The following is a 23881-nucleotide window of genomic DNA, read 5'->3' as shown; positions in this document are numbered from 1 at the left end:
TTGCTCAGCACCTATATCATGAGCATGTGGGGTGCGTGCAATGCACTGCCTATAACTAACTATAAGTTAAAGCTACGATATGTCATGTTTTGAATGGCCCGACCAAATTCACATAGAAATGTGAGTCATAGATATTTCAGTCTCATTGAAAGCAAGTCTAAGAAGTGGTAGATCTGTTCTCTGCTTCCCGTTCTTAAGTTTTGCTTTTGTGTCTTTTGCTGTTGGTTTTGTACACCACCTTCAAACAGCTGAAAATACAATACTTTTAGTTATGGAAAAGATATTTAACAGCGGTTTAGATGGTACAATGATTCCAAACACAATGACTGCTTGTTTTGTCACATAAACTGAAATTAGGGGAACTATTTCAATTTTAGCAACCAGGAAATGGCGGAGCAATTTATGCATAGTGTGTCTTTAAGTATAACTATCAGAAATCTAAGCTGTGTAAAATCTATTATATCCAGCTCAGGGCTCTAGCCAGCTATGCATTTGGTTTGCTAACTTGCTAGGTAAGTGGCTAGATGTCAAGACATTCAATCCCCTCCTGGATCAAGATCCCTGTTACCTAAAATTATTTTGTGTGTCAGGTCGTCTAGCAGTTAAGAGCGTTGGGCCAGTAATCAAAAGGTCGATGGTTCAAATCCCTCAGCCGTCTAGGTGAATAATCTGTGGATGTGCCCTTGAGCAAGACACTTAACCCTAATTTATACTATAATTTGCTCTGGACAACAGTGTGCAGTGTGCACTTCTGGTAATACAGTACACATTGGTATTGTACAGAAACTCTGGATACATCCCAACCCTAGTAAAATATCTTGCAAATAGGATACACAAAACTCTTTTTTTTTTAAATTGCATGTAACATGTAAGAGAGCAGCTAGTGTTGAGGAGGGAACTGCAGTTTGACTTGAAATACAGGTTTCTTTCAGTAGAGATAATACCTTTAGGTACAATTATGTCAGTCAATACTCAAGAATGTTACAGATTAAAAAGAAACCTGCCACCCCTGTGCTTAAATAGTCAGAATGAGTGTATATAGCCACCGTGTGTGTATATTTGACATTTTTTATTTGACCTTTATTTACCTAAGAAAAGCCCATTGAGACCCAGAGTCTCATTTTCAAGGGAGACCTGGCCAAGAAGGCAGCAACAATCAATACATTTCATAATTAAAACATACAACACAACATGATCCAGCCTAAAAAAAAGCATTTTACACTCCTTTGTAACAGAGTCTCCCATCAATATATTAAATTCATTCAGGGGTACTAACATATCTAGATGAAGCATGGATTGTAGACTATTCCATGCGTCTGGTGCACAAGAAGAGAAAACAGTCTTGCCTAATACTGTGAATGCCCTGGGGACTTTAAGTAGCAACCACCTAGCAGACCGGGTACGGTAACTGCTGGTTGTGACTCTTTGATCCACCTCTTCGCAGACGTCTCCATTCTGTATACATCTGGTCCATCTTTGGACACTGTGTTAACAAACCTCAAAACGAGCTTCAACGCCATACAACACTCCTTCCATGGCCTTCAACTGCTCTTAAATGCAAGTAAAATTAATTGCATGCTCTTTAACCGATCGCTGCCCGCACCTGCCCGCCCGTCTAGCTGGACGGTTATGACTTAGAATACGTGGACAACTATAAATATCTAGGTGTCTGGCTAGACTGTAAACTCTCCTTCCAGACTCACATTAAGCATCTCCAATCCAAAGTTAAATCTGGAATCAGCTTCCTATTTCGCAACAAAGCCTACTTCACTCATGCTGCCAAACATACCCTCATAAACTGACTATCCTACCGATCCTTGACTTTGGCGATGTCATTTACAAAATAGCCTCCAACACTTTACTCAGCAAACTGGATGCAGTCTATCACAGTGCCATCCATTTTGTCACCAAAGCCCCATATACTTCCCACCACTGCGACCTGTATGCTCTCGTTGGCTGGTCCTCGCTACATATTCGTCACCAAACCCACTGGCTCCAGGTCATCAATAAGTCTTTGCTAGGTAAAGCTCCTCCTTATCTCAGCTCACTGGTCACCATAGCAACGTGCTCCAGCAGGTATATTTCACTGGTCATCCCCAAAGCCAACACCCCCTTTGGCCGCCTTTCCTTCCAGTTCTCTGCTGCCAATGACTGGAACGAATTACAAAAATCACTGAAGTTGGAGACTTATATATCCCTCATTTACTTTAAGCATCAGCTGTCTGAGCAGCTTACCGATCGCTGCAGCTGTACACAGCCCATCTGTAAATAGCCCACCCCACCAACTACCTACCTCATCCCCATATTTGTTTTTGTTTTTCTGCTCTTTTGCACACCAGTATTTCTACTTGCACATCCTCACCTGCACATACATCACTCCAGTGTAAATTGCTAAATTGTAATTACTTTGTCACCATTGGCCTATTTATTGCCTTACCTCCTTACTTCATTTGTTCACACTGTATACAGATATTTCTATTGTGTTATTGACGGTACGTTTGTTTATCCCATGTGTAACTCTGTTGTTGTTTTTTGTCGCACTGCTTTGCTTTACCTTGGCCAGGTCGAAGTTGTATATGAGAACATGTTCTCAACTGGCCTACCTGGTTAATTAAAGGTGAAATAAAATAAAATAAAAATAAAAGCAGACCAAACAACACAGGTAAAGAGGGAGTTTACCCAAAAGGGTTTTGTAGATGAACACATACAAATGTATCTTTCTGCGGATATAAAATGAGGTCCAACCTTCCATTTGGTACAAGGTGCAATGGTGGGGGAGTGACTTGGCATTTGTAAATAAAGAGCATGGATGCATGATAACAGAGTCCAGTCTCTGTAAGACGGAGGAGGTTGCATGCGTATACAACAAGTCAGAATAATCAATTACAGAGAGAAAAATGGCCTGAACAAGCTTCTTTCTAGCCATAAGCTGGAAGCAAGCCTTATTACGAAATTAAAAACCCAATTTCAATTTAAGCTTTGTCTCAAGTTTATTCACATGAACTTTAAAGGACAACTTGTTATCAAACCAAAAACCTAGGTATTTGTAGGATGACACTTTTTCTATGAATTAGCCACCTGATGTGACAATGCTAACATTCTCTGGCAGAGTTCTAGCTCTGGTAAAGGTCATGAATTTAGTTTTTTTTTGTATATTCAAGACCATAAAGGGAGGACTGCAATGACTGAAAAGCAGTCTGGAGCTCTTCAACAACCTGAACCAGAGAAGGAGCATTCAGAAAGTATTCAGACCTCTTGACTTTTTCCACATTTTGTTACTTTACAGCCTTATTCTAACTAGGCAAGTCAGTTAAGAACAAATTCTTATTTTCAATGACAGCCTAGGAACAGAGAGTTAACTGCCTGTTCAGGGGCAGAACAACAGATTTGTATCTTGTCAGCTCGGGGGTTTGAACTAGTCCAACGCTCTAACCACTAGGCTACCCTGCCACCCCGATGCATTTCAAGACCTACCTTCAAACTCAGTGCCTCTTTGCTTGACATCATGGGAAAATCAAAAGAAATCAGCCAAGACCTCTGAAAAAAAATGGTAGACCTCCACATGTCTGGTTCACCCCTGAGAGCAATTTCCGAATGCCTGAAGGTACCACGTTCATCTGTACAAACAATAGTACGCAAGTATAAACACCATGGGACCACGCAGCCATCATACCGCTCAGGAAGGAGACACGTTCTGTCACCTAGAGATGAACGTACTTTGGTGCAAAAAGTGCAAATCAATCCCAGAACAACAGCAAAGGACCTTATGAAGATGCTGGAGGAAACGGGTACAAAACTTCCTATATCGACATAACCTGAAAGGCCGTTCAGCAAGGAAGAAGCCACTGCTCCAATAACGCCATAAAAAAGCCAGACTACGGTTTGCAACTGCACAAGGGGACAAAGATCATACTTTTTGGAGAAATGTCCTCTGGTCTAATTAAACAAAAATAGAACTGTTTGGCCATAATGACCATCATTAGGAAAAGTGGGGATACTTGCAAGCCGAAGAACACCATCCCAACCGTGAAGCACAGGGGTGGCAGCATCATGTTGTGGGGGTGCTTTGCTGCATGAGGGACTGGTGCACTTCACAAAATAGATGACATCATGAGGGAGGAAAATTATGTGGATATATTGAAGCATCATCTCAAGACATCAGTCAGGAAACATCCGTCAGTCAGGAAGCTTGATCGCAAATGGGTCCTCCAGGGTGGATAATGACCCAAAGCATTCCTCTAAAGTTGTGGCAAAATGGCTTAAAGACAACAAAGTCAAGGTATTGGAGTGGCCATCACAAAGCCCTGACCTCAATCCTATAGAAAATTTGTGGGCAGAACTGAAAACTCGTTTTGAGCAAGGAGGCCTACAAACCTGACTCTGTTAACCCAGCTCTGTCAGGAGGAATGGGCCAAAATTTACCCAACTTATTGTGGGAAGCTTGTGGAAGGCTACCCAAAACATTTGACCCAAGTTAAACCATTTAAAGGCAATGCTACCAAATACAAATTGAGTGTACATAAACTTCTGACCCACTGGGAATGTGATGAAAGAAATAAAAGCTGAAATAAATCATTCTTTCCACTATTATTCTGACATTTCACATTCTTAAAATAAAGTGGTGATCCTAACTGACCGAAGACAGGGAATCTTTACAAGGATTAAATGTTAGGAATTGTGAAAAACTGAGTTTAAATGTATTTGGCTAAGGCGTATGTAAACTTCCGACTTCAATTCTAAGAATTCATACCCTTTACTCAGTACTTTGTTGATGCACCATTGACAGCGATAACAGCCTCGAGTCTTCTTGGGTATGACGATACGAACTTGGCACACTTGTCATTGGGGAGTTTCTCCCATTCTTCTCTGCAGATCCTCTAAAGCTCTGTCAGGTTGTATGGGGAGCGTCGCTGCACAGATTGTTTCAGGTCTCTCCAGAGATGTTTGATTGGGTTCAAGTCCATGCTCTGAAGGGGCCGTGAGAGGACATTCAGAGACTTGTCCCGAAGGCACTCCTGCATTGTCTTGACTGTGTGCTTATGGGTTGTTGTCCTGTTGGATGGCAAACTGAGCACTCTGGAGGAGGTTTCATCAAGGATCTCTCTGCACTTTGCTTCGTTCATCTTTCCCTCGGTCCTGACTAGTCTCCCAGTCCATGCCGCTGAAAGACATCCCAACAGCATGATGCTGCCACCACCATGCTTCACCATAGGGATGGTGCCAGGTTTCCTCCAGATGTGTTGCTTGGCATTCAGGCCAAAGAGTTCAATCTTGGTTTCAATATTGTTTCTCATGGTCTGAGTCATTTCGGTGCCTTTTGGCAGACTCCAAGTGGGCTGCCATGTGCCTTTTACTGAGGAGTGGCTTCCATCTGATCACTTTACCATAAAGGCCTGATTAGTGGAGATGGTTGTCCTTCTGGAAGATTCTCCCATCTCCACAGAAGAACTCTGGAGCTCTGTCAGAGTGACCATCGGGTTCTTGGTCACCTCACTGACCAAGGCCCTTCTCCCCCGATTGCTCAGTTTGGCCTGGCGGCCAGCTCTAGGAAGAGTCTTGGTCATTCCAAAGTTATTCAATTTAAGAATGATGGAGGCCACTGTGTTCTTGGGGACCTTTAATGCTGCATAAATGTTTTGGTACCCTTCCCCAGATCTGTGCCTCAACACAATCCTGTCTCAGAGCTCTACGGACATTTCCTTCAACATTATGGCTTGGTTTTTGCTCTGATATGCACTGTCAATTGTGGGACCTTATATAGACAGGTGTGTGCCTTTCCAAATCATGTCCAATCAATTGAATTTACCACAGGTGAACTCCAATCAAGTTGTAGAAACATTTCAAGGATGATCAATGGAAACAGGATGCACCCGAGGTCCATTTCAAGTCTCATAGCAAAGGGTCTGAATACTTATATAAATAACGTATGTTACGATTTTCATTTTTAATAAATGTGCAAAAATGTCTACAAACCTGTTTCCACTTTCGTATTTATTTATATATTTTTAGAATCAGGCTGTAACATAACAAAATGCACTGTATGTTATCATGTTTCTTCTTGACACCAATCATGATAACAAGCTATTTTCTGCGTTTCATGTTCCTGTTATTAAATGGCTTTAGTAAGGGTTCTTGTACCATTCCATACTGGACATATAAACCCATGACAGACAACACATTTTATCATCTTGTCCTCTCGGTATCACATTCCAATTATTCCGTTATTTTATTTGGCCGTAAAACAAAGACAGATATTTAAGTTGGCGCGAGTCCCAGAGAAACCCCAAGCAGCCTCTGTTGCATTAGAAGTTCCATCTCTCGTTTGCATTCTTCTGACCTGCCGATATCACAGATGTGAATGTTATCATACACCGATTTCCAGGGACAGATGCGTTGTTTTCTTTTCTTTTTCTTTCTTTCCACTGTGGTGGAGTAGGGCACTTAATTTGACTGCTACTTGGACATAAAGTGAACACAAAACTGAAGCTGAAGCAAATACATTAAACTTCCTTAAAACACATTCTAGAATAGGCATCTGTGGCCATATTGTTCAATACTACTAATCATACATTGTTGACAATAAACAGGTGAAATATACTTCAGTGTATGTTAGCCTTCTTCACGGTAGTCGTTTACCTCAAAGAATATCCCACTATTTTTCTCAGGGGAGAAAACAGAAACAAGGGTTGGAGTGTTTGTTTTTTTTGTGTCTTTTTCAGTTGCTGGATGTTTATGACCTTCTGACCTTTGACAATCCTGATGGGGGTGTGTGGAAACAAGGATTTGACATCACCTACCAGGAGAATGAATGGGACAGCGAGCCACTGCAAGTCTTTGTTGTGCCCCACTCACACAATGATCCTGGTAAGCAGTGCACTACTTCGGAGAGTATTAAAAGGGACACCACACTCCAAAACCAAGTTGTGGTTCTTCACAGCCGATGGCGTGGGACATGGATTTGTCTTGACATAAGACTCCCTTTGAGGTTTAAAAAACATCCACTCACATTTCATTTTGGAGTTTATTGTCCCTTAGAAGCTAACCTAGAAACACTGTACTTTCCTCTGTGACTTCTTCAACGCTTTGTTTTCCCTACTTAATACAGCCACACCTCGTGTAGACAGGAAGCAAGGCGTAGGCAGCTACTCAGCAGTCAGGAATCATATTTCTAGGTTAATTGTGTTTCATGGTCTGCCAAGGGAGCAAGCATTATACCACAGAATACATTGTAAAGACCAGCATTATACCACAGTATACAACGTAAAGACAAGCGTTATACCACAGTATACAATGTAAAGACAAGCATTATAACGTAGTATACAACCTAAAGACAAGCATTATATCACAGCATACAACGAAAAGACTACATTATACCACATTATAAACTGGGTGGTTCGAACCCTAAATTCTGACAGTCGTTGTACATCAGACCATATACCACAGGTATGACAAAACATGTATTTTTACTGCTCTAATTACATTGGTAACCAGTTTATAATAGCAATAAGGCACCTCAGGAGCTTGTGGTATATGGCCAATATACCACGGCTAAGGGCTGTATCCAGGCACTCCGCGGTTTGTCGTGCTTAAGAACGGCCTTTAGCCGTGGTATAATGGCTTCATACCACACCCCATCGTGCCTTATTGCTTAATTATACAACATAAAGGTCGTAGAGCAATTGATGAAAGTCTTGTCCTGTTACCACTAAAACAATTGATCAGACGTATAAGAATCCTGTTTTCTATACATTTCCTCACTGTTCCATTTTCCACAGAAACAGAACATTTGAACGATGTATTCCAGTGTGAAGGCGTAGTCCCTCACACGCATTCTAGAGACTAAGGCGTCAGTGCAGGCAATAAGAGTGCTGGTAGTTCCGGGCGCTTGTCACATCGTGTGTATGCTCAGTAGCAGCATCTGCAGCTCAGTAACAGCCAGGTCCAGTCTATTCTTTGTTCCTGAGATTGGTTAACTCTTTAGTAACCTGAGCTGGCTTTCTGGTTTAACTGGGTTGGTCTTCCCCTTACAGCTGTATACTGTAGCTCATGACTATTCTCACACCCTTACATAGATTAAAAGCACTCAGGCCTGCTTGCCGTTCACTGCATGATTTACCCTATTTTGTCTTGCAGTGGAAAGAACAATGCAATTTTCAGATTTTCTTTTTTAATGCATTGATTTTCATTGGAAATATGATAACATGTGAAATCAATGGATGTGGCAAATTGATTGAACCACATGTTCTGCTCATTCACCTGATGATAATGATAATGATGGCTTTATTGAATCCGTTCATTTAATCTATGGCAGACAGATAGACCACATAGCATTTATGTAGAACTGAGCACACATAGATTGTTCCCGTACACACCACTCTACAGTCGTAATGTATGCTCAACCACTTTTGTCATAGTTGTCCATTTGTTCATTTTCAGGATGGCTGAAGACGTTTGACGATTACTACCGGGACCAGACCCAGCACATCCTGAACAACATGGTGGTGAAACTCCACGAGGACAGCCGCAGGAAAATGATCTGGTCCGAGATCTCCTACTTCTCCAAGTGGTGGGACAACATCGACGGCCAGAAGAGAGACGCTGTCAAGAGGTAGGAGTTCTGTCTGTGTCATTCTAGCTTCAAGTTGAGACTGAAATCAATACGAGCAGCAAATCACCAGTGGTGAAAAAAGTTCCCAGTTGTCATACTTGAGTAAAAGTAAAGGTACCTTAAAAGAAAATTAGTCAAGTAAAAGTGAAAAATCGGCAAGAGAATCCTACTTGAGTAAAAGTCTAAATGTATTTAAATATACTTAAGTATGAAAAGTAAAAAAAAATCCATATATAAAGCAAACCAGACGCCATCATTTTAGAATTTCTTTACGGATAGCAAGGGGCACGCTCCAACAATCAGACATAATTTACAAACAAAGCATGCGTTTAGTGAGTCCGCCAGATCAGATGCAGTAGGGACGTCCAGGAATGTTCTCTTGATAAGTGTGTGAATTAGACCATTTTCCTGTCCTGCTAAGCATTCAAAATGTAACAAGTTCTTTTGTGTGTCAGGGAAAATGTCTGGAGTAAAAAGTACATACTTTTCTTTCGGAATGTAGTGGAGTAAAAGTAAAAGTTTTAAAAAATATGAATAGTAAAGTACAGGAATAAAACAACTTAATTAGCACTTTCAAGTGTTTTTACGTAAGTACTGTACACCACTGCAAATCACTTATGGATTCGGTTAGTGTATTCTTGACTTAGCTTGGCTGCTGTAAACATGGAAGCTAATTCCTTAGTGGATTTGCAATAACATTCCGATGCTCCTGTTATTCCCATTTTAATTAAAGCAAGGTTATACCTTGCTTAGGGCTAGCGGTTTTATAGGGTTTATTAAAAATGCAATGTAATTAGAAGTGAAGAAGTTGTAGATAAATTAACTCAACCTCACAGCCTGAGATTGTCATTATACAGTATGTACAGGTAAATCAATGGCCGCGTCCCAGTTTACAGTACAACTATTCTTTACCTGGTAGCAGGAGTTCATTGGTTTGAATTGCCTTAACAAGCCAAACTGACTCCAAATGGTCGTGAGGTCATAAAATCAATTGTGCTTGTGAGAGGCACATGGGCTCACACATGCTCGCTCTCTCTCTCTGCCTCAGTCTCTTTGCTGTTGATAATGTCCCCTTGAGGATGTAACAGTTGTCAGGAGTTAGGGGGTTCTCTGCGAACGACATGGAGGGAGTGATGGGGATAGGGTTTTCCGCTTCAGAAAACAGCCCCAAAGGCAAAGAGGGTATCACAAATGCTGTGTGCATTGGCCATGCTCACGATGAGCTACTGGCGGGTAAGGTTTCAGCACTAAGCCTTGGGAGATTACAAAACGGTGTATGAAATGCAATAAACATTTCAGCTGCAGGTTAGAATTCCAATTAGGAGCACAAGCAAAAACAGCCTTAAGGTGAAGGATGGAGGAAGATGAAAAATCCAACACTAATATTTATTCACTATTGATTTGATGCGCAGGGAGTTCAAAGAGAACCAGATCCATTCCTTTTTTTTGTTGGAGAATATTCCGTGTTTGCTCTTTTTTTGAAGGGTGCTGTTGCTCATTTAATAACTTATTTTCTTTGCAGGTTTTCATTTGATGTCAGCAAATTCAAGGTCTGGCGCTTAATGATAAAATGTCCCCCGTTACAGTACACGGAGAACTATCGCTCAAGAAATTCAAACAAACAACCTCATTATTTCTTCGGGAAAAACACCTTTAGGATTTGAGAGGAACTTGTCTTTGAGCAGCACGTTTGGGATTTGTAGGACAGCCACATCCATCCGTCCTCGTTAGAATGCAGTGTTGCTATCGGCTCAGTGAAGATGGCACCTGCTTTCCTCACTCCAACTCTTCAACGCCCGGACAGACCTAACCTACACACCGCTCCCGTCCGTCCAATCATAGAACAGTGAAAGAAACCCACCGGTGATTGAATGATCCCAGAGGAAAATCCGGTTTCCAAGGAGAGAAAATAAAGAGCTATTCCTATTCCAAAAAGGGCTGAGTCGTCGTACTTTGTGTTGCTGCTCCATGCAGCAACATATTATAGGGACTTGCCAGGGACACGTTAAAGAGGTCTGCAGTTGAAATATGCTCTGCGAACAGGGGAACGATGCTGACTCAAAGTCAATGCAAGAGGTTTCTAGTAAGAGGGGGGGGTATCTACTAAAGTGGTTGGTTTCACTCTTAGGAGTAAGATAATTAAACAGCAACGGAGGAGGAGATGGATCTGATTATTGCAATATGTCGAGGCCTTGATTTCTCCTGCAACTAAGATGCATGTTTGACACCCTCAGATTGTCGTATTATCCATGTCATATTGTTTGTGACCGAAAGCATCTTTTTTTAATCCACTGTTTTTTTTAACGTTTTTTTTTTTTAACAAGTAATAAACATACCTGTCTGTTGAATGGAAAAAATAAGCTCAAATTCATGAAGCTGCAGGGTTTTTGGATCGCTTCACGATTTGTTTGTTTATATTTTGGTTTGTGAGCTATGAGATGGTAATTGACTGAGTTGACAATCTGAAATCCGGATCCTTTTGCTTGGTGTTGTTTAGTCTGGTTGAGCGAGGCCAGTTGGAGATTACAACTGGAGGCTGGGTGATGCCTGATGAAGCCAACTCACACTACTTTGCATTAATTGACCAGCTATTGGAGGGACACCAGTGGTTGGAGAGAAATTTGGGTGAGTACATAATAAATATATCAGGCATTTGTTATCTGGAAAGAGATCGTAAAAAATAAATGTTGTTGGCAAGCACAACATACACTGAGTGTACAAAACATTTGGAACATCTTCCTAATATTTTGTTGCTCCCCCTTTTTCCCCTCAGAACAGCCTCAATTCTTCAGGGGCATGGACTCTACAAGGTGTCGAAAGTGTTCCACAGGGATGCTGGCCCATGTTGACTCCAATGCTTCCCACAGTTGTGTCAATTTGGCTGGATGTCCTTTGGGTGGTGGGCCATTCTTGATACACACTGGAAACTGTTGAGCGTGAAAAACCCAGCAGCGTTGCAGTTCTTGACACAAACCGGTGCGCCTGGCACCTACCACCAAACACTTAAATATTTTGTCTTGACCATTCATCCTCTGAATGGCATGCAGACACAATCCATGTCTCAATTGTTTTGAGGCTTAAAAATCTGTATTTAACAGGTCTCCACCCTTTCATCTACAGTGATTGAAGTGGATTTAACAAGTGACATCAACAAGGGATCATAGCTTTCAGCTGGTTTCACCTGGTCAGGCCATGGAAAGAGCAGGTGTTCATATTATTTTGTACACTCACTGTGAAGCTGTTTGTTTCCCTGTGCTGGAGAGAGAGGTGTGTTTACACACGCATCCAGTCACAAATGATAGCTACATGCTAGTGATTTGTCTTGAGTTAACGCTCTCATAATGTTTTGTACTCAGTGTATTTGCTCAACATATGTTATTTTGCATGATTGACACAAAATGATTGGCATACTTTAACCATCAGAGATTTTAACTGTTTACACATTAACCCAGTGGCAGCTGGTGAGTTAAAAAGTGACAAATAGGGAGGATGACAAATGAAGACTGGTTGATTGAACAGGATGACCTGTGTTACAGAAGTTTATCACAAAAGATTTTTAGGTGATGTTTCATTGTTTTCTATTGTTTATCCATTTTTCCTCAACATTTTGAGGAGAGTTGTTTGCATGAACCTGAATTTTCCTTCTGGTTTTCCCTGTTAGGCGTGAAACCCGAGACGGGCTGGGCTGTGGACCCGTTTGGCTACTCCCCTACCAACGCGTACCTGCTGAAACAGGCTGGCCTGGCCAACATGCTTATCCAGAGGGTGCACTACTCCATCAAGAAACACTTTGCCAGTCAGAAGACCCTGGAGTTCTTCTGGAGACAGAACTGGGGCAAGTATGCAGACTGACTGTGTCCCCTGTGGCTCTCTCAGGGTGCTTTCCCAGAGCCAGTGTTTCCCCTAGCTAGATTGTTTTCTAGGTGGGGCGTTTAGGCCCTCAAATAAACATCCTGTGTCTCTTACGGATCTCTGCCCAGAGATATGCTCCTCATGCCTCTATTCTCAGTCGTTCGGTGTTTCAGGCGCTAGCTCACCCATTGAATTTAGCATATTCAAAGTCCTAGTTTTAATTCTATCGGCAGAAACAACAGAACATGACCTCAGAGTGACTACTTTATACTCGGTAGAAAACACACGCTTCCAGCTATTTCCTTTACATATTTGCTGTGGCAGATGCTGTGGATGGTTTGATGCCCAGTGTTGAACTCTGGACAATCAGCTTGTGTAACTAAAAGCGCTAGGATAGGCGACAGTAGCATCTGCTGTGGACGGTATTGACTCGTTCAGACCACCGCAGAGGGATTTCTCATGCGTATGACATGCACGAGCATGCTTGTCTCTCAAGGCTCCGATTTTGTTTGGCGTCATCTTATAGCATCTGTGGTATATGGGATTGTCTCCTTGTATGGACTGAGGCCTGGCTTTAAAATGTCTGGCAGGCATTTCATGCTATGAACAGATCTCGGTTCAAGTAGTATTTGATTTCTTTCAATTTGTGTTTGAGCGTAGTGCCAGATGGGCAGGGTTTTCACTTTTGAAACAATTACGTTGGTTCCATTACACCAGGCAAGCTCAATCGAGTACAGCTGAAGCATTTGAAAGAAGATAAGTACTATTTGAACCCAGGTCTGATGATGAGCATGCTGATTGATAAGAACAATGGAGACCACATCCTCATGACCAACATAAGGGGTTTCACATTTGCCGTGAACCATCTGCTTTGTGTGTCTGTGTGTGCCTGCGCGCGCATGTGACAGGGATCAGTTGGTAACAGAACGGGCGTTGTTAGTTAGTGGGTCCATGCAGCCATGTTGGAACCAACCGTCCCCCAGACGCTCTGTCCAAAAACGGGTGATTACTCAAACCCCTAAGCCAAATGATACAGTACTCATTAATGATTCTCACTGGGTAGACAGATGCTGAAATCGTCTGCAATGCCAGAGCTTCTGTCTGTACAAAAATTTTTACGTCATGAAAATGATCAAATACTGTTATGGTTATTTAATAGTAGACAATGATGAAAGAGCAGATCAGTTTGTGCTCTGTTCTTATGGTTCACTTTTATCGAAGTGTTTTATGTTAGAATTGAATACTTGTTGATGCCCCTCGGGAGGCTGAAAAGATTTGGCATGGGCCCTAAAATCCTTATAAAGTTCGACAGCTGCACCATCGAGAGCATCTTGACTGGTTGCATCACGACTTGGTATGGCGATAGCACCGCCCTTGACCGTAAAGCGCTACAAAGGGTGGTGTGAACAGCCCAATACATCACTGGGGCTGAGTTCCCTGCCACAGGACCTCTATATCAGGCGGTGTCAGAGGAAGACCCCAAAAATGGCCAAACACTCCAATCACCCAAGCTGTAGACTAGTAGTCAACCAACGAGTAGTCAACCAATAGTCAACCAATGGTACCCAAACTATCTGCACTGACTCTACCTTGCACTGACCTTGCACACTCACTAGACTTTAAATACTCACTCACACACACTACATTGTCTCTCCCACGAAAATCCCTCACATATTCAAATGCATAATACATAATGCACACACACACCGACACAACACAAACATACATATGCACACGTACACTCACACAAACACACATACTTTTACACTCATCATTTGCTGCTGCTACTCTGTTTTTATTATTATCTAGCCCGATGCCTAGTCACTTTACCCTGCCTTCATGTACATATCTACCTCAAGTACCTCGTACCTCTGCACATTGATCTGATACTGGTACTACCTGTATATAGCTTCATTCTTGTGTACTTTATTTTATTCATTTTTGTTAGTTAGTGTTTTTTTTTTTAAACTGCATTGTTGTGAAAGGTTCGTAAGCCAGAATTTCACTGTAAAGTTTATAACAGTTGTATTTGGCGCGTGTGATAAATACAATTTGATTTGAGTAGATTAGTTTGTTTGGCTCTGTGGTGCCATTCTGCCAGGGGACACACTCCCCTAATTATATAGCTTAGTCTCTGGACAATGTTTTGAAACATACAAATACAAGAGCACCTACATTATATACATGAGATTTTTTTTAAAGTCGTGTTTTTTAGCTTTGAAGACTTGAATGAAATGAACGTCGAATGAATAGTCGAATGACAGTCGGTTGGTCTGAGAATGTTGTTTTACCTGCAACTTACTGGACAAATAACAGTAGAATACAGTATATTATTAAGCTTTCTAAAGCTAGTGTGTATGCTGCTTACCTTCTCTGTATGTGTAACGATGTGCGCTGAGAGTCGGGAAGCAGGTTCAGGGTGAGTGTTTTAAGACATAAACACAACATAATACAACATAAGAACCACAAACGATACACAGAAACAATAACGCCCGGGGAAGGAACCAAAGGGAGTGACATAAATAGGGCAGGTAATTAAGGAGGTGATGGAGTCCAGGTGAGTCTGATGACGCGCAGGTGCGCGTAACGATGGTGACAGGTGTGCGCCATAATGAGCTGCCTGGTGACCTAGAGGCTGGAGAGGGAGCACACGTGACACTGTTCCCTCTACTCAATAACAAACGCGGGGTCAAATACATGTCATGGAAAACCAACATTGATGTAGGGGTTGGAAACATCACTCTGCTATTGTTTTGAGAGACAGACATCCTGTGGCATAATAGAGTGCATGGTTTGAAATGTGCAATGTCACACTGGCAGATCCATATGGGAGGTGACAGCGTGCTCCAGCTCAGGAAGCAGGCCACTTCCACTGCAGGACAAATAGGATTTAATTTCACTTGGCCGCAGTGGTGTGTATTCATAGATGCCAAGGGAAACCAGGCTTCCCCCAAATTTTTACCAATTAACATTTAAAAACATAAATGATTTATCTTTCGTCTCTCTGTGTTTCATAATTTTCCTTCAATTCGCAAGAGTATCTCCCAGGAGAAAGCATATAAGCGAGCGAAACAGCGCCCCTCTGTCTCTCAATGTGAATGCCATCTATCTGTTGCTGTCTGGTCCAAACGAATATGACACTGTTGCCACCCGTAGCATTGAAGTCAAAGGAAGCCAGCGAGCATTTGGCCTCCCTTGATAAAAAAAAGTATAATAAATTTGCCAATCAGAGTTGAGATAAACTGAGAAAGCTCATCTGTGAATGGTCCTGGCACACCAAAACAAAGTGTTCAGGGAAGCCACCTTGGATTTTGGAATCACTCCTATCAAATCCCATTGAGAGCATATGTTATTGACAGAAAAACTTTAATTGTTGCATCTCGTGTTGTTGTCCTTCCTGTTGTTAGCTAGCTAAAATTAACCCTTTCCTAAATTAGCCATGGATGGACATAGGGATTTGAACTTGTGGCTTTACTTAATTCGTCGTACTGGCCAATGATTATAACGGCAATTGTGAACCAACCATAAATTCATACATTGTTGTGCCCCTGGCCTGAGAGGATGGAAGTTCAACATGTAGCTAGATGTAGAAGGCTAATGCTAACTAGCTAACGTTACCCATGAATGGAAGTCAGGCTCTCGAGCAAGCATTTTAGCCAAGTAGCCTAGGACAACACTATATGAGTGGTAGACCGTTTTGTCAACATGAAAGAGAGGAAAATGGCATTGGCGTTTCTCTAAAAGTAGGTCAATGTGTTTTTCTACTTGCAAGAAAGGCATACGCACGCACACACACACACACACACAAATCAGAACCATGGACAGCCACATCATATTCAGCTTACGTTGATTGGACTAAATGGTTTTTGGTATCTGTTAGTTGTCACTGTATTGGACTAAGCATAGGTGATTTGATGTTCAAATGGTGCTGGAATAGTAGAGGCAGCTCTTGTTTTCTTTGCGACTTGCGGTAACTCTGTGTTTCAAAGTTTTTTAGTGGTCTTTAAATGTCGGAAACATTAACTTGCTTGACCATGCAACTGTTTGTTACATGCAATATGCTTTGTGGACTTCACTGGACAGAGGTTGCCATCTGGTTTTGTGATAAAACAAAGGTGTGGTTTAATTTATTATGCTGCTGTGACTTCTTATTGTATCGGCTTTTAGGCCTATATATTGGCAAGGCATATGAATTAACAGGTTACAAACATCATCATTATTTTTTTTGGGGGGGGGGCTTCCCAGTGATTTTACCCACGCACCGCTACTGCTTGGTCGAAGCAAATTAGTCATCGGTTCAATGCCAGATCAGATTATATCATCCAATTTTATCTTATATAATTTTATATCATCATACAAGCAACCAGGAATTAGTTGTTATTTCTAATAAGGGATAAATGTTAGTACTTTTGAATACTGCGTGCATACAGCGGCCAGTCTCTTTCAGATAGAAATGTAAACAGTTTTTCTTTCAAATGGTTTTTAGACATTGCATGCTAGCTATATGTTTACAGTCCACATTCTGAAATGTTGTCATAAGAATAAGAATGCATAAGAATTTTCTATATTCTATTCTAATACTCTATATTTCTATGTTATATTCTAATTCTCTATTCTATTTCATGTTCTATTCTATCTGTGTGCAGACCAAGCCTCCAGCACGGACATTCTATGTCACATGATGCCCTTCTACAGTTACGATGTTCCCCACACGTGTGGCCCCGACCCCAAGATCTGCTGCCAGTTTGACTTCAAGAGACTTCCTGGTGGGCGGGTCAGCTGTCCCTGGAGGGTCCCCCCTCAGCCAATCACGGATGGAAATGTACAACAGAGGTGACCAATCACATAGAAATGGAATGAGAGTGATATACAGATGGCCTTTGTTTTTCTAACACAAGATAGTCTCTGATGATAAGTGGACTTTCTGACACAGTAGCAAATCCACTAGAGACTAGAGAATTGACCACACACGTGAATGCACGAACACACACACAGATAATTCATTGACAATTATCAATCAATCAATCAAATGTATTTATAAAGCCCTTCTTACATCAGCTGATGTCACAAAGTGCCGTACAGAAACCCAGCCTAAAACCCCCAAACAGCAAGCAATGCAGGTGTAGAAGCACGATTACAGCTTAATATGTCATGAAAACTGTGAACCCGTTGTAGTGTAGTGAACTCTTTTTCCCATGATCTCTAGGGTTCAGATGCTGCTGGACCAGTACAGGAAGAAGTCCAAGCTGTTCCGGACCAAGGTGGTGATGGTCCCCCTAGGGGACGACTTCCGCTACACCGAGGCCTTGGAGTGGGACCAGCAGTTCCAGAACTACCAGAAGCTCTTTGACTACATGAACTCTCATCCAGAACTACACGTCAAGGTCTGACTTTGGGAGCTGGAATGTTGCGTGAATATGCATGAAGTTTTTTTTGTTATTATTATTATTTTTAAATCCTTTTCAAGCGGCCAGGTTTATTTCAGGTTTATTAGGTTTGCAATAGTGGAAGATGGTGGGGGTTAAGGTTTTGATGCAACACATCATTGGAATGACTGATGGTCGATCGTGAAATGGTGTGTTTCGTTGGCTTCCCACCCTCTCAATAAAGCAGACGAGTAAACTACCCTACAGCATTAACGATAGAGCTTATTTTAAGTTGATCTCTTCTAACTGGCGTATTCTGTTCTAGGCTCAGTTCGGCACCATCACGGATTACTTCAATGCTCTTCGTAAATCGGCCACAGACCCCGGTCACACTGTTCCCTCTTTACCTGTGGTCAGCGGAGACTTCTTCACCTACGCAGACCGAGATGACCACTACTGGAGCGGCTACTTCACCTCCCGACCCTTCTACAAACGCCTGGACCGCGTGCTGGAGTCACACCTCAGGTTGGAGCACAGAACTTTATTTTGTGGCAACCTGTTTCTCTTTCTCTGTTTCTTTTTTCTCTGTTTCTTTTTCTCTGTTTCTTTTTCTCTGTTTCTTTTTTCTCCGTTTCTTTTTTCTCTGTTTCTTTTTTTTTTACAACGTATTCTAATTTCTTTCTCTACGTCCTATACATTTTTTTTTAAATGTATCTATATTGCTAAATTTCAAATCGTCATCCATCAACCAAAACAGATTACATAGATTATTTTTTACAAGCAGTACAATTTCAACATAAAAAGTGAATCACTGTAAGTGCATGTATCTGATGACTGGTTAAAGAGCAACTGCCCCTAAAAAAATGACCTTCGCATTTAGAAAACAACCTATGTGGCACTGATATGAAACATTTATTCTCGTGTCAAAATGTACTACTTAATGTAAATAGGATAATTTTGGTCATGAAGTCAGTCTCGTCCAAAACAAGAGTTTTGTGAGACTTTTGGTCGTGACTGCCTCACAACGTAAATTAAGGTTGGGTTTGTTTCAATTCTGCCCACAGCTGGCAGCACACAAGTAATTATCAATTCAGAGTGCAGCTGCACGTGATCTAATCGTAATGTCTGTGGTAAATTAGGGTTGAGTTTGAATATCTCTATGGGGCTAGTTAGGGACCATCGTTAAATTACACAATGTACATGGGACAATATAAAAATTCCAAGTGCTCCAAATTCCAATGACTTAAAAACCTTAAACCAACTATAAATTGTAGAAATTCATGTACAAATATTGAAAGCATTTAATGAGAAAACTAAAAGGTGTGCAACATGAAAACAATTTTGCCATAGTCGCACACCAGCTAGCTTGAAGCTAATTGGCTAAATAATTTGGATAGCTTTCCCCACCTGCGAACACACAAGAGACACCGACATCAAACCACACACCGTGTTTGAATTCAGTCTTGGCCGCTAGCATTTCTTAAAAGGGCTTGAAAGTACTACACCTGTTGTATTCAGCGCGTGTGACAAATAAAGTTTGATTTGATTTACCAGGAAGACTAGTGGTTGCCAAGGTGTCAGCTCATGGAGATCCAATTCAAAATAAAGAATTCTGTAACTCAATCAAAGACCTGGTGAAACTAATCCACTGTGCAATGTAAAAATGCACAGTATTATAAACACATAATTGATTGGAGAAATTGTTATTTTTACATTTGAAGCTCTTAGACAGCCCAAAACTAAACTGTGAATAATAACCCACATCTCAAACTAAGCCTATTACAATTATTACAAGCCTTTTTGATTGAAATAATATGCTTGTTTGATATTATTTTTGTTGCATTCGTAATGACGTTTTTTTTTACCAACCTCTTGCATATTGATGAATATGAAAGTGTTGAAAGAAAGGAAAGCCAATCTAATGGTCCACCATCTAATAACCTTAAACACTGACCAGACAGACTTGACTTTAATGCATTTAGTACTTGTAGACTTTAACCTTAATTCACAGGCTTGAGAAGATCTCCACCAGGTCGTTTCCTTTGATCCAGTCTGTTTCTTTCATTCTTTTGTTCATGTAAGCGTAGCCTAGTGGTTAGAGTGTTGGACTAGTAACCGGAAGGTTGCAAGTTCAAACCCCTGAGCTGACAAGGTACAAATCTGTTGTTCTGCCCCTGAACAGGCAGTTAACCCACTGTTCCTAGGCCGTCATTAAAAATAAGAATTTGTTCCAAACTGACTTACCTAGTTAAATAAAGATTTTAAAAAATTAAGGTGGTGGTGGATTTTGTTTTAGGTGGTGCTTTGTCCGCCTGCTCTCCTTTGACCTGTCTGGCTTGGTTGGACCTGCCGGGGGTAGACACCCTCTCCGGCAAGGAGACAGTCCAGTAGACTAATTACTAGCCTTAATTAGTAGTTACCGTTAATTAGTACAATGGACAGTCTCTCCCAAATTAGTACAAAGGACAATCTCTTCCCATCATCAGCACGGTCAGTTCGAGCCCGTGTTGAGTGTGGGGTTGGGAAGGTTAGTCATGATTATAGAAAGGGTCTGTAAGGCTATTTGGATATTTCTCTGCCTGCGTCTTCTAGGCATAGAGCCACAACTTTAGGGTCGCCAGGGCATAAATGAAGACCTGCAGCAAACCGACAGTTGATGTTGGTTTTACTTGTATGTAGTACCATTTAGCAAATTTTAATATACTTCACTGAATTTACTTCACTGTTTACACTGTGGTGTAAATTCACATTTACAGAAATGTTCATTCATTCATTAGTATACTATAGTTTCTACACAAGTGAGCCTTGTGGTTTGGGCTGTTCCCCAGCAACTACTTTAGATAAATAATCAATGTCGTTTGGTCTATTGTTTGGCTAATTGACAGCCAACTTGGCATTCCCTCACGTACACTGCAAGCTGAAAAGGCGAGTTTCTGATTTGGCCGTGTTTAGATTTGGTTTCGGGAGTCGGTGCCCCTTCCACGGGACGGTTGAGCTAATGTAGGCTAATGCGATTAGCATGAGGTTGTAAGTAACAAGAACATTTCCCAGGACATAGACATATCTGATATTGGCAGAAAGCTTAAATTCTTGTTAATCTAACTGCACCTTCCAATTTACAGTAGCAATTACAGTGAAGGAATACCATGCTATTGTTTGAGGAGAGTGCTAAATTTTGAACAGGAAAAGTTATAAATAAACAAATTAGGCACATTTGGGCAGTCTTGATACAACAGTTTGAACATAAACACAATGGTTCATTGGATCAGTCTAAAATGCTGCACATACACTACTGCCATCTAGTGGCCAAAATCTAAATTGCACCTGGGCTGGAATAATACATTATGGCCTTTCTCTTGCATTTCAAAGATGATGGTACAAAAGCTACAGGCAGTTAGAATTAGGTAGCCCATTTTAGATGAAAATTTTAAAAAAGTGGCGGATCCTTAAGAGGTTCTTCTTGAGGCTAGGGGGCACTATTTTTATGTTTGGAAAAATAACCTTCCCAAAGTAAACAGCCTATTTCTCAGGACCAGATGCTAGAATATGCATATAATTGACAGATTAGGATAGAAAACACTCTAAAGTTTCCAAAACAGCAGGCGAAACCCTGAGAAAAATCAAACCAGGAAGTGGCCTCTATTTTGAAAACTCCATGTTCCATAGCCTCCCATTGCTCCATTTAAAGGGAGGTGTCAAGGTGTCAACAGTCTTCAGACATAGTTTCAGGTTTTTATTTTGAAAAATGAGCCAGAACGATAACATCGCGTCAAGTGGTCACATGAGTTTTGCTCGCGCAACAGTGTTTGGATAGGTATTGCTTTTCCCTTTCCTATTGTGAAAGACATTTGCGGTTGATATATTATCGATTATATATTTTAAAAACAACCTGAGGATTGATTATAAAAAACGTTTGACATGTTTCTGTGGACATTTCGGATATTATTTGGAATTTGTCTGCGTTGTCGTGACCGCTCTTTCCTGTGGATTTCTGAACATAATGCACCAAACAAACGGAGGTATTTTGGATATAAAAATAATTTTATGGAACAAAAGGAACATTTGTTGTGTTAACTGGGAGTCTCGTGAGTGAAAACATCCGAAGATCATCAAAGGTAAACGATTAATTTGAAATGCTTTTCTGATTTTCGTGACCAAGCTACCTGATGCTACCTGATAAGTGTACTTAATGTTTTGTCATGCGATCGATAAACCTACACAAATGCTTGGATTTCTTTCGCTGTAAAGCATCATTTCAAAATCTGAGACGACAGGTGGATTAACAAAAGGCTAAGCTGTGTTTTGCAATATTGCACTTGTGATTTCATGAATATGAACATTTTTAGTAATATTATTTGACTGAGACGCTATGCTATTCAGCTGTTGCTGATGACAATTATCCCGCTTAAGGGGTGGGTAGCGTCAAGAACATCTCCAATCCAAAATTAAATCTAGAATCAGCTTCCTATTTCGCAATAAAGCATCCTTCACTCATGCTGCCAAACATACCCTCGTAAAATTGACTATCCTACCGATCCTTGACTTCGGCGATGTCATTTACAAAATAGCCTCCAACGCTCTGCTCAGAAAACTGGATGCAGTCTATCACAGTGCATCCGTTTTGTCACCAAAGCCCCATATACTTCCCACCATTGCGACCTGTATGCTCTCGTTGGCTGGCCCTCACTTCAGATTCGTCGCCAGACCACTGGCTCCAGGTCATCAATAAGTCTTTGCTAAGTAAAGCCCCACCTTATCTCAGCTCACTCGTTACCATAGCAGCACCCACCCGTAGCACGCGCTCCAGCAGGTATATTTCACTGGTCACCCCCAAAGCCAACTCCTCCTTTGGCCGCCTTTCCTTCCAGTTCTCTGCTGCCAATGACTGGAACAAATTGCAAAATTCACTGAAGCTGGGGACTCATATCTCCCTCACTAACTTTAAGCATCAGCTGTTAGAGCAGCTTACAGATCATTGCAGTACATAGCCCATCTGTAAATAGCCCAACCAACTTTGTTTTTGCTTCTTTGCACCCGTGTCTCTACTTGCACATTCATCTTCTGCATATATATCACTCCAGTGATTAATTGCTAAATTGTCATTATTTTGCCACTACGGCCTATTTCCTGCCTTACATCCCTAATCTTACTTCATTTGCACACACTGTATATAGTCTTTTCTATTGTGTTATTGACTGTACGTTTGTTTATTCCATGTGTAACTCGGTCTTGTTTGTTTCGCACTGCTTTGCTTTATCTTGGCCAGGTCGCAGTTGTAAATGAGAACTTGTTGTTCTCAACTGGCCGACCTGGTTAAATAAAGGTGAAATTGTTTTATTTAAATTTTATTTTTTTAAAGACCATTAGATGAATCCCAGAACATATTCTAGTCTGTGCTAGCAGAACAGTCCTGTAGCGTAGCATCCGTGTCATCTGACCACTTCCGTATTGATAGAGTCACTAGTACTTCCTGTTTTAGTTTTTGCTTGCAAGCAGGATTCAGGAGAATGTAATTATGGTCAGATTTGCCAAATGGAGGGCAAGGGAGAGCTTTGTATGTGGAGTAAAGGTGGTCTAGAGTTTTTTTAATCTGGTTGCATATGTGACATGCTGGTAGAAATTGGGTAAAACAGATTTAAGTTTGCCTGCATTAAAGTCCTCGACCACTAGGAGCTTCTGGATAGGCATTTTCTTGTTTTCTTATGGCCTTGTACAGGTGGTTGAGTTGCGGTCCTAGTGACAGCATCGGTTTGTGGTGGTAAATAGATGGCTAGGAATAATATAGATGAGAACTCTCTTGGTAGATAGTGTGGTCTACAGCTTATCGTAAGGTACTCAACCTCAGGCGAGCAATACCTCGAGACTTCTTTATTATTTGACATCACCCACCAGCTGTTATTGACAAATACACTTTCCAGAAGTAGCTTCTCTGTTCCTGACTATGCATGGGAAATCCCGGCAGCTCTTGATTATCCGGGCCTTCTAATCTAGTGCTTCCTCTATGAATACACTTGAGATACACCTCAAAGTACCATGTACCCAAACTTCTGACCAA

At 41.3% G+C, this 23881-nt stretch overlaps 1 protein-coding gene across 2 annotated transcripts in view; it reads left to right on the top strand.

Annotated features, from left to right (window-relative positions):
- man2a1 (mannosidase, alpha, class 2A, member 1) overlaps positions 1-23881 on the top strand; it is a 63240-nt gene that overhangs the window by 3525 nt on the left and 35834 nt on the right. For both annotated transcript variants that reach the window (XM_064942186.1, XM_064942183.1), the window contains exons 3-9: positions 6720-6864; positions 8437-8608; positions 11106-11233; positions 12270-12443; positions 17107-17293; positions 17667-17844; positions 18152-18351. In XM_064942186.1, the coding sequence (XP_064798258.1) occupies positions 6720-6864; positions 8437-8608; positions 11106-11233; positions 12270-12443; positions 17107-17293; positions 17667-17844; positions 18152-18351 (1184 nt within the window). The remainder of the gene's footprint in view (positions 1-6719; positions 6865-8436; positions 8609-11105; positions 11234-12269; positions 12444-17106; positions 17294-17666; positions 17845-18151; positions 18352-23881) is intronic.

The sequence above is a fragment of the Oncorhynchus masou genome, chromosome 28, assembly GCF_036934945.1.
Source record: "Oncorhynchus masou masou isolate Uvic2021 chromosome 28, UVic_Omas_1.1, whole genome shotgun sequence".
Lineage (NCBI taxonomy): Eukaryota > Metazoa > Chordata > Actinopteri > Salmoniformes > Salmonidae > Oncorhynchus > Oncorhynchus masou.
The sequence above is the reverse complement of the archived record's forward strand: the minus strand, read 5'-3'. Positions and strand labels throughout refer to the sequence as shown.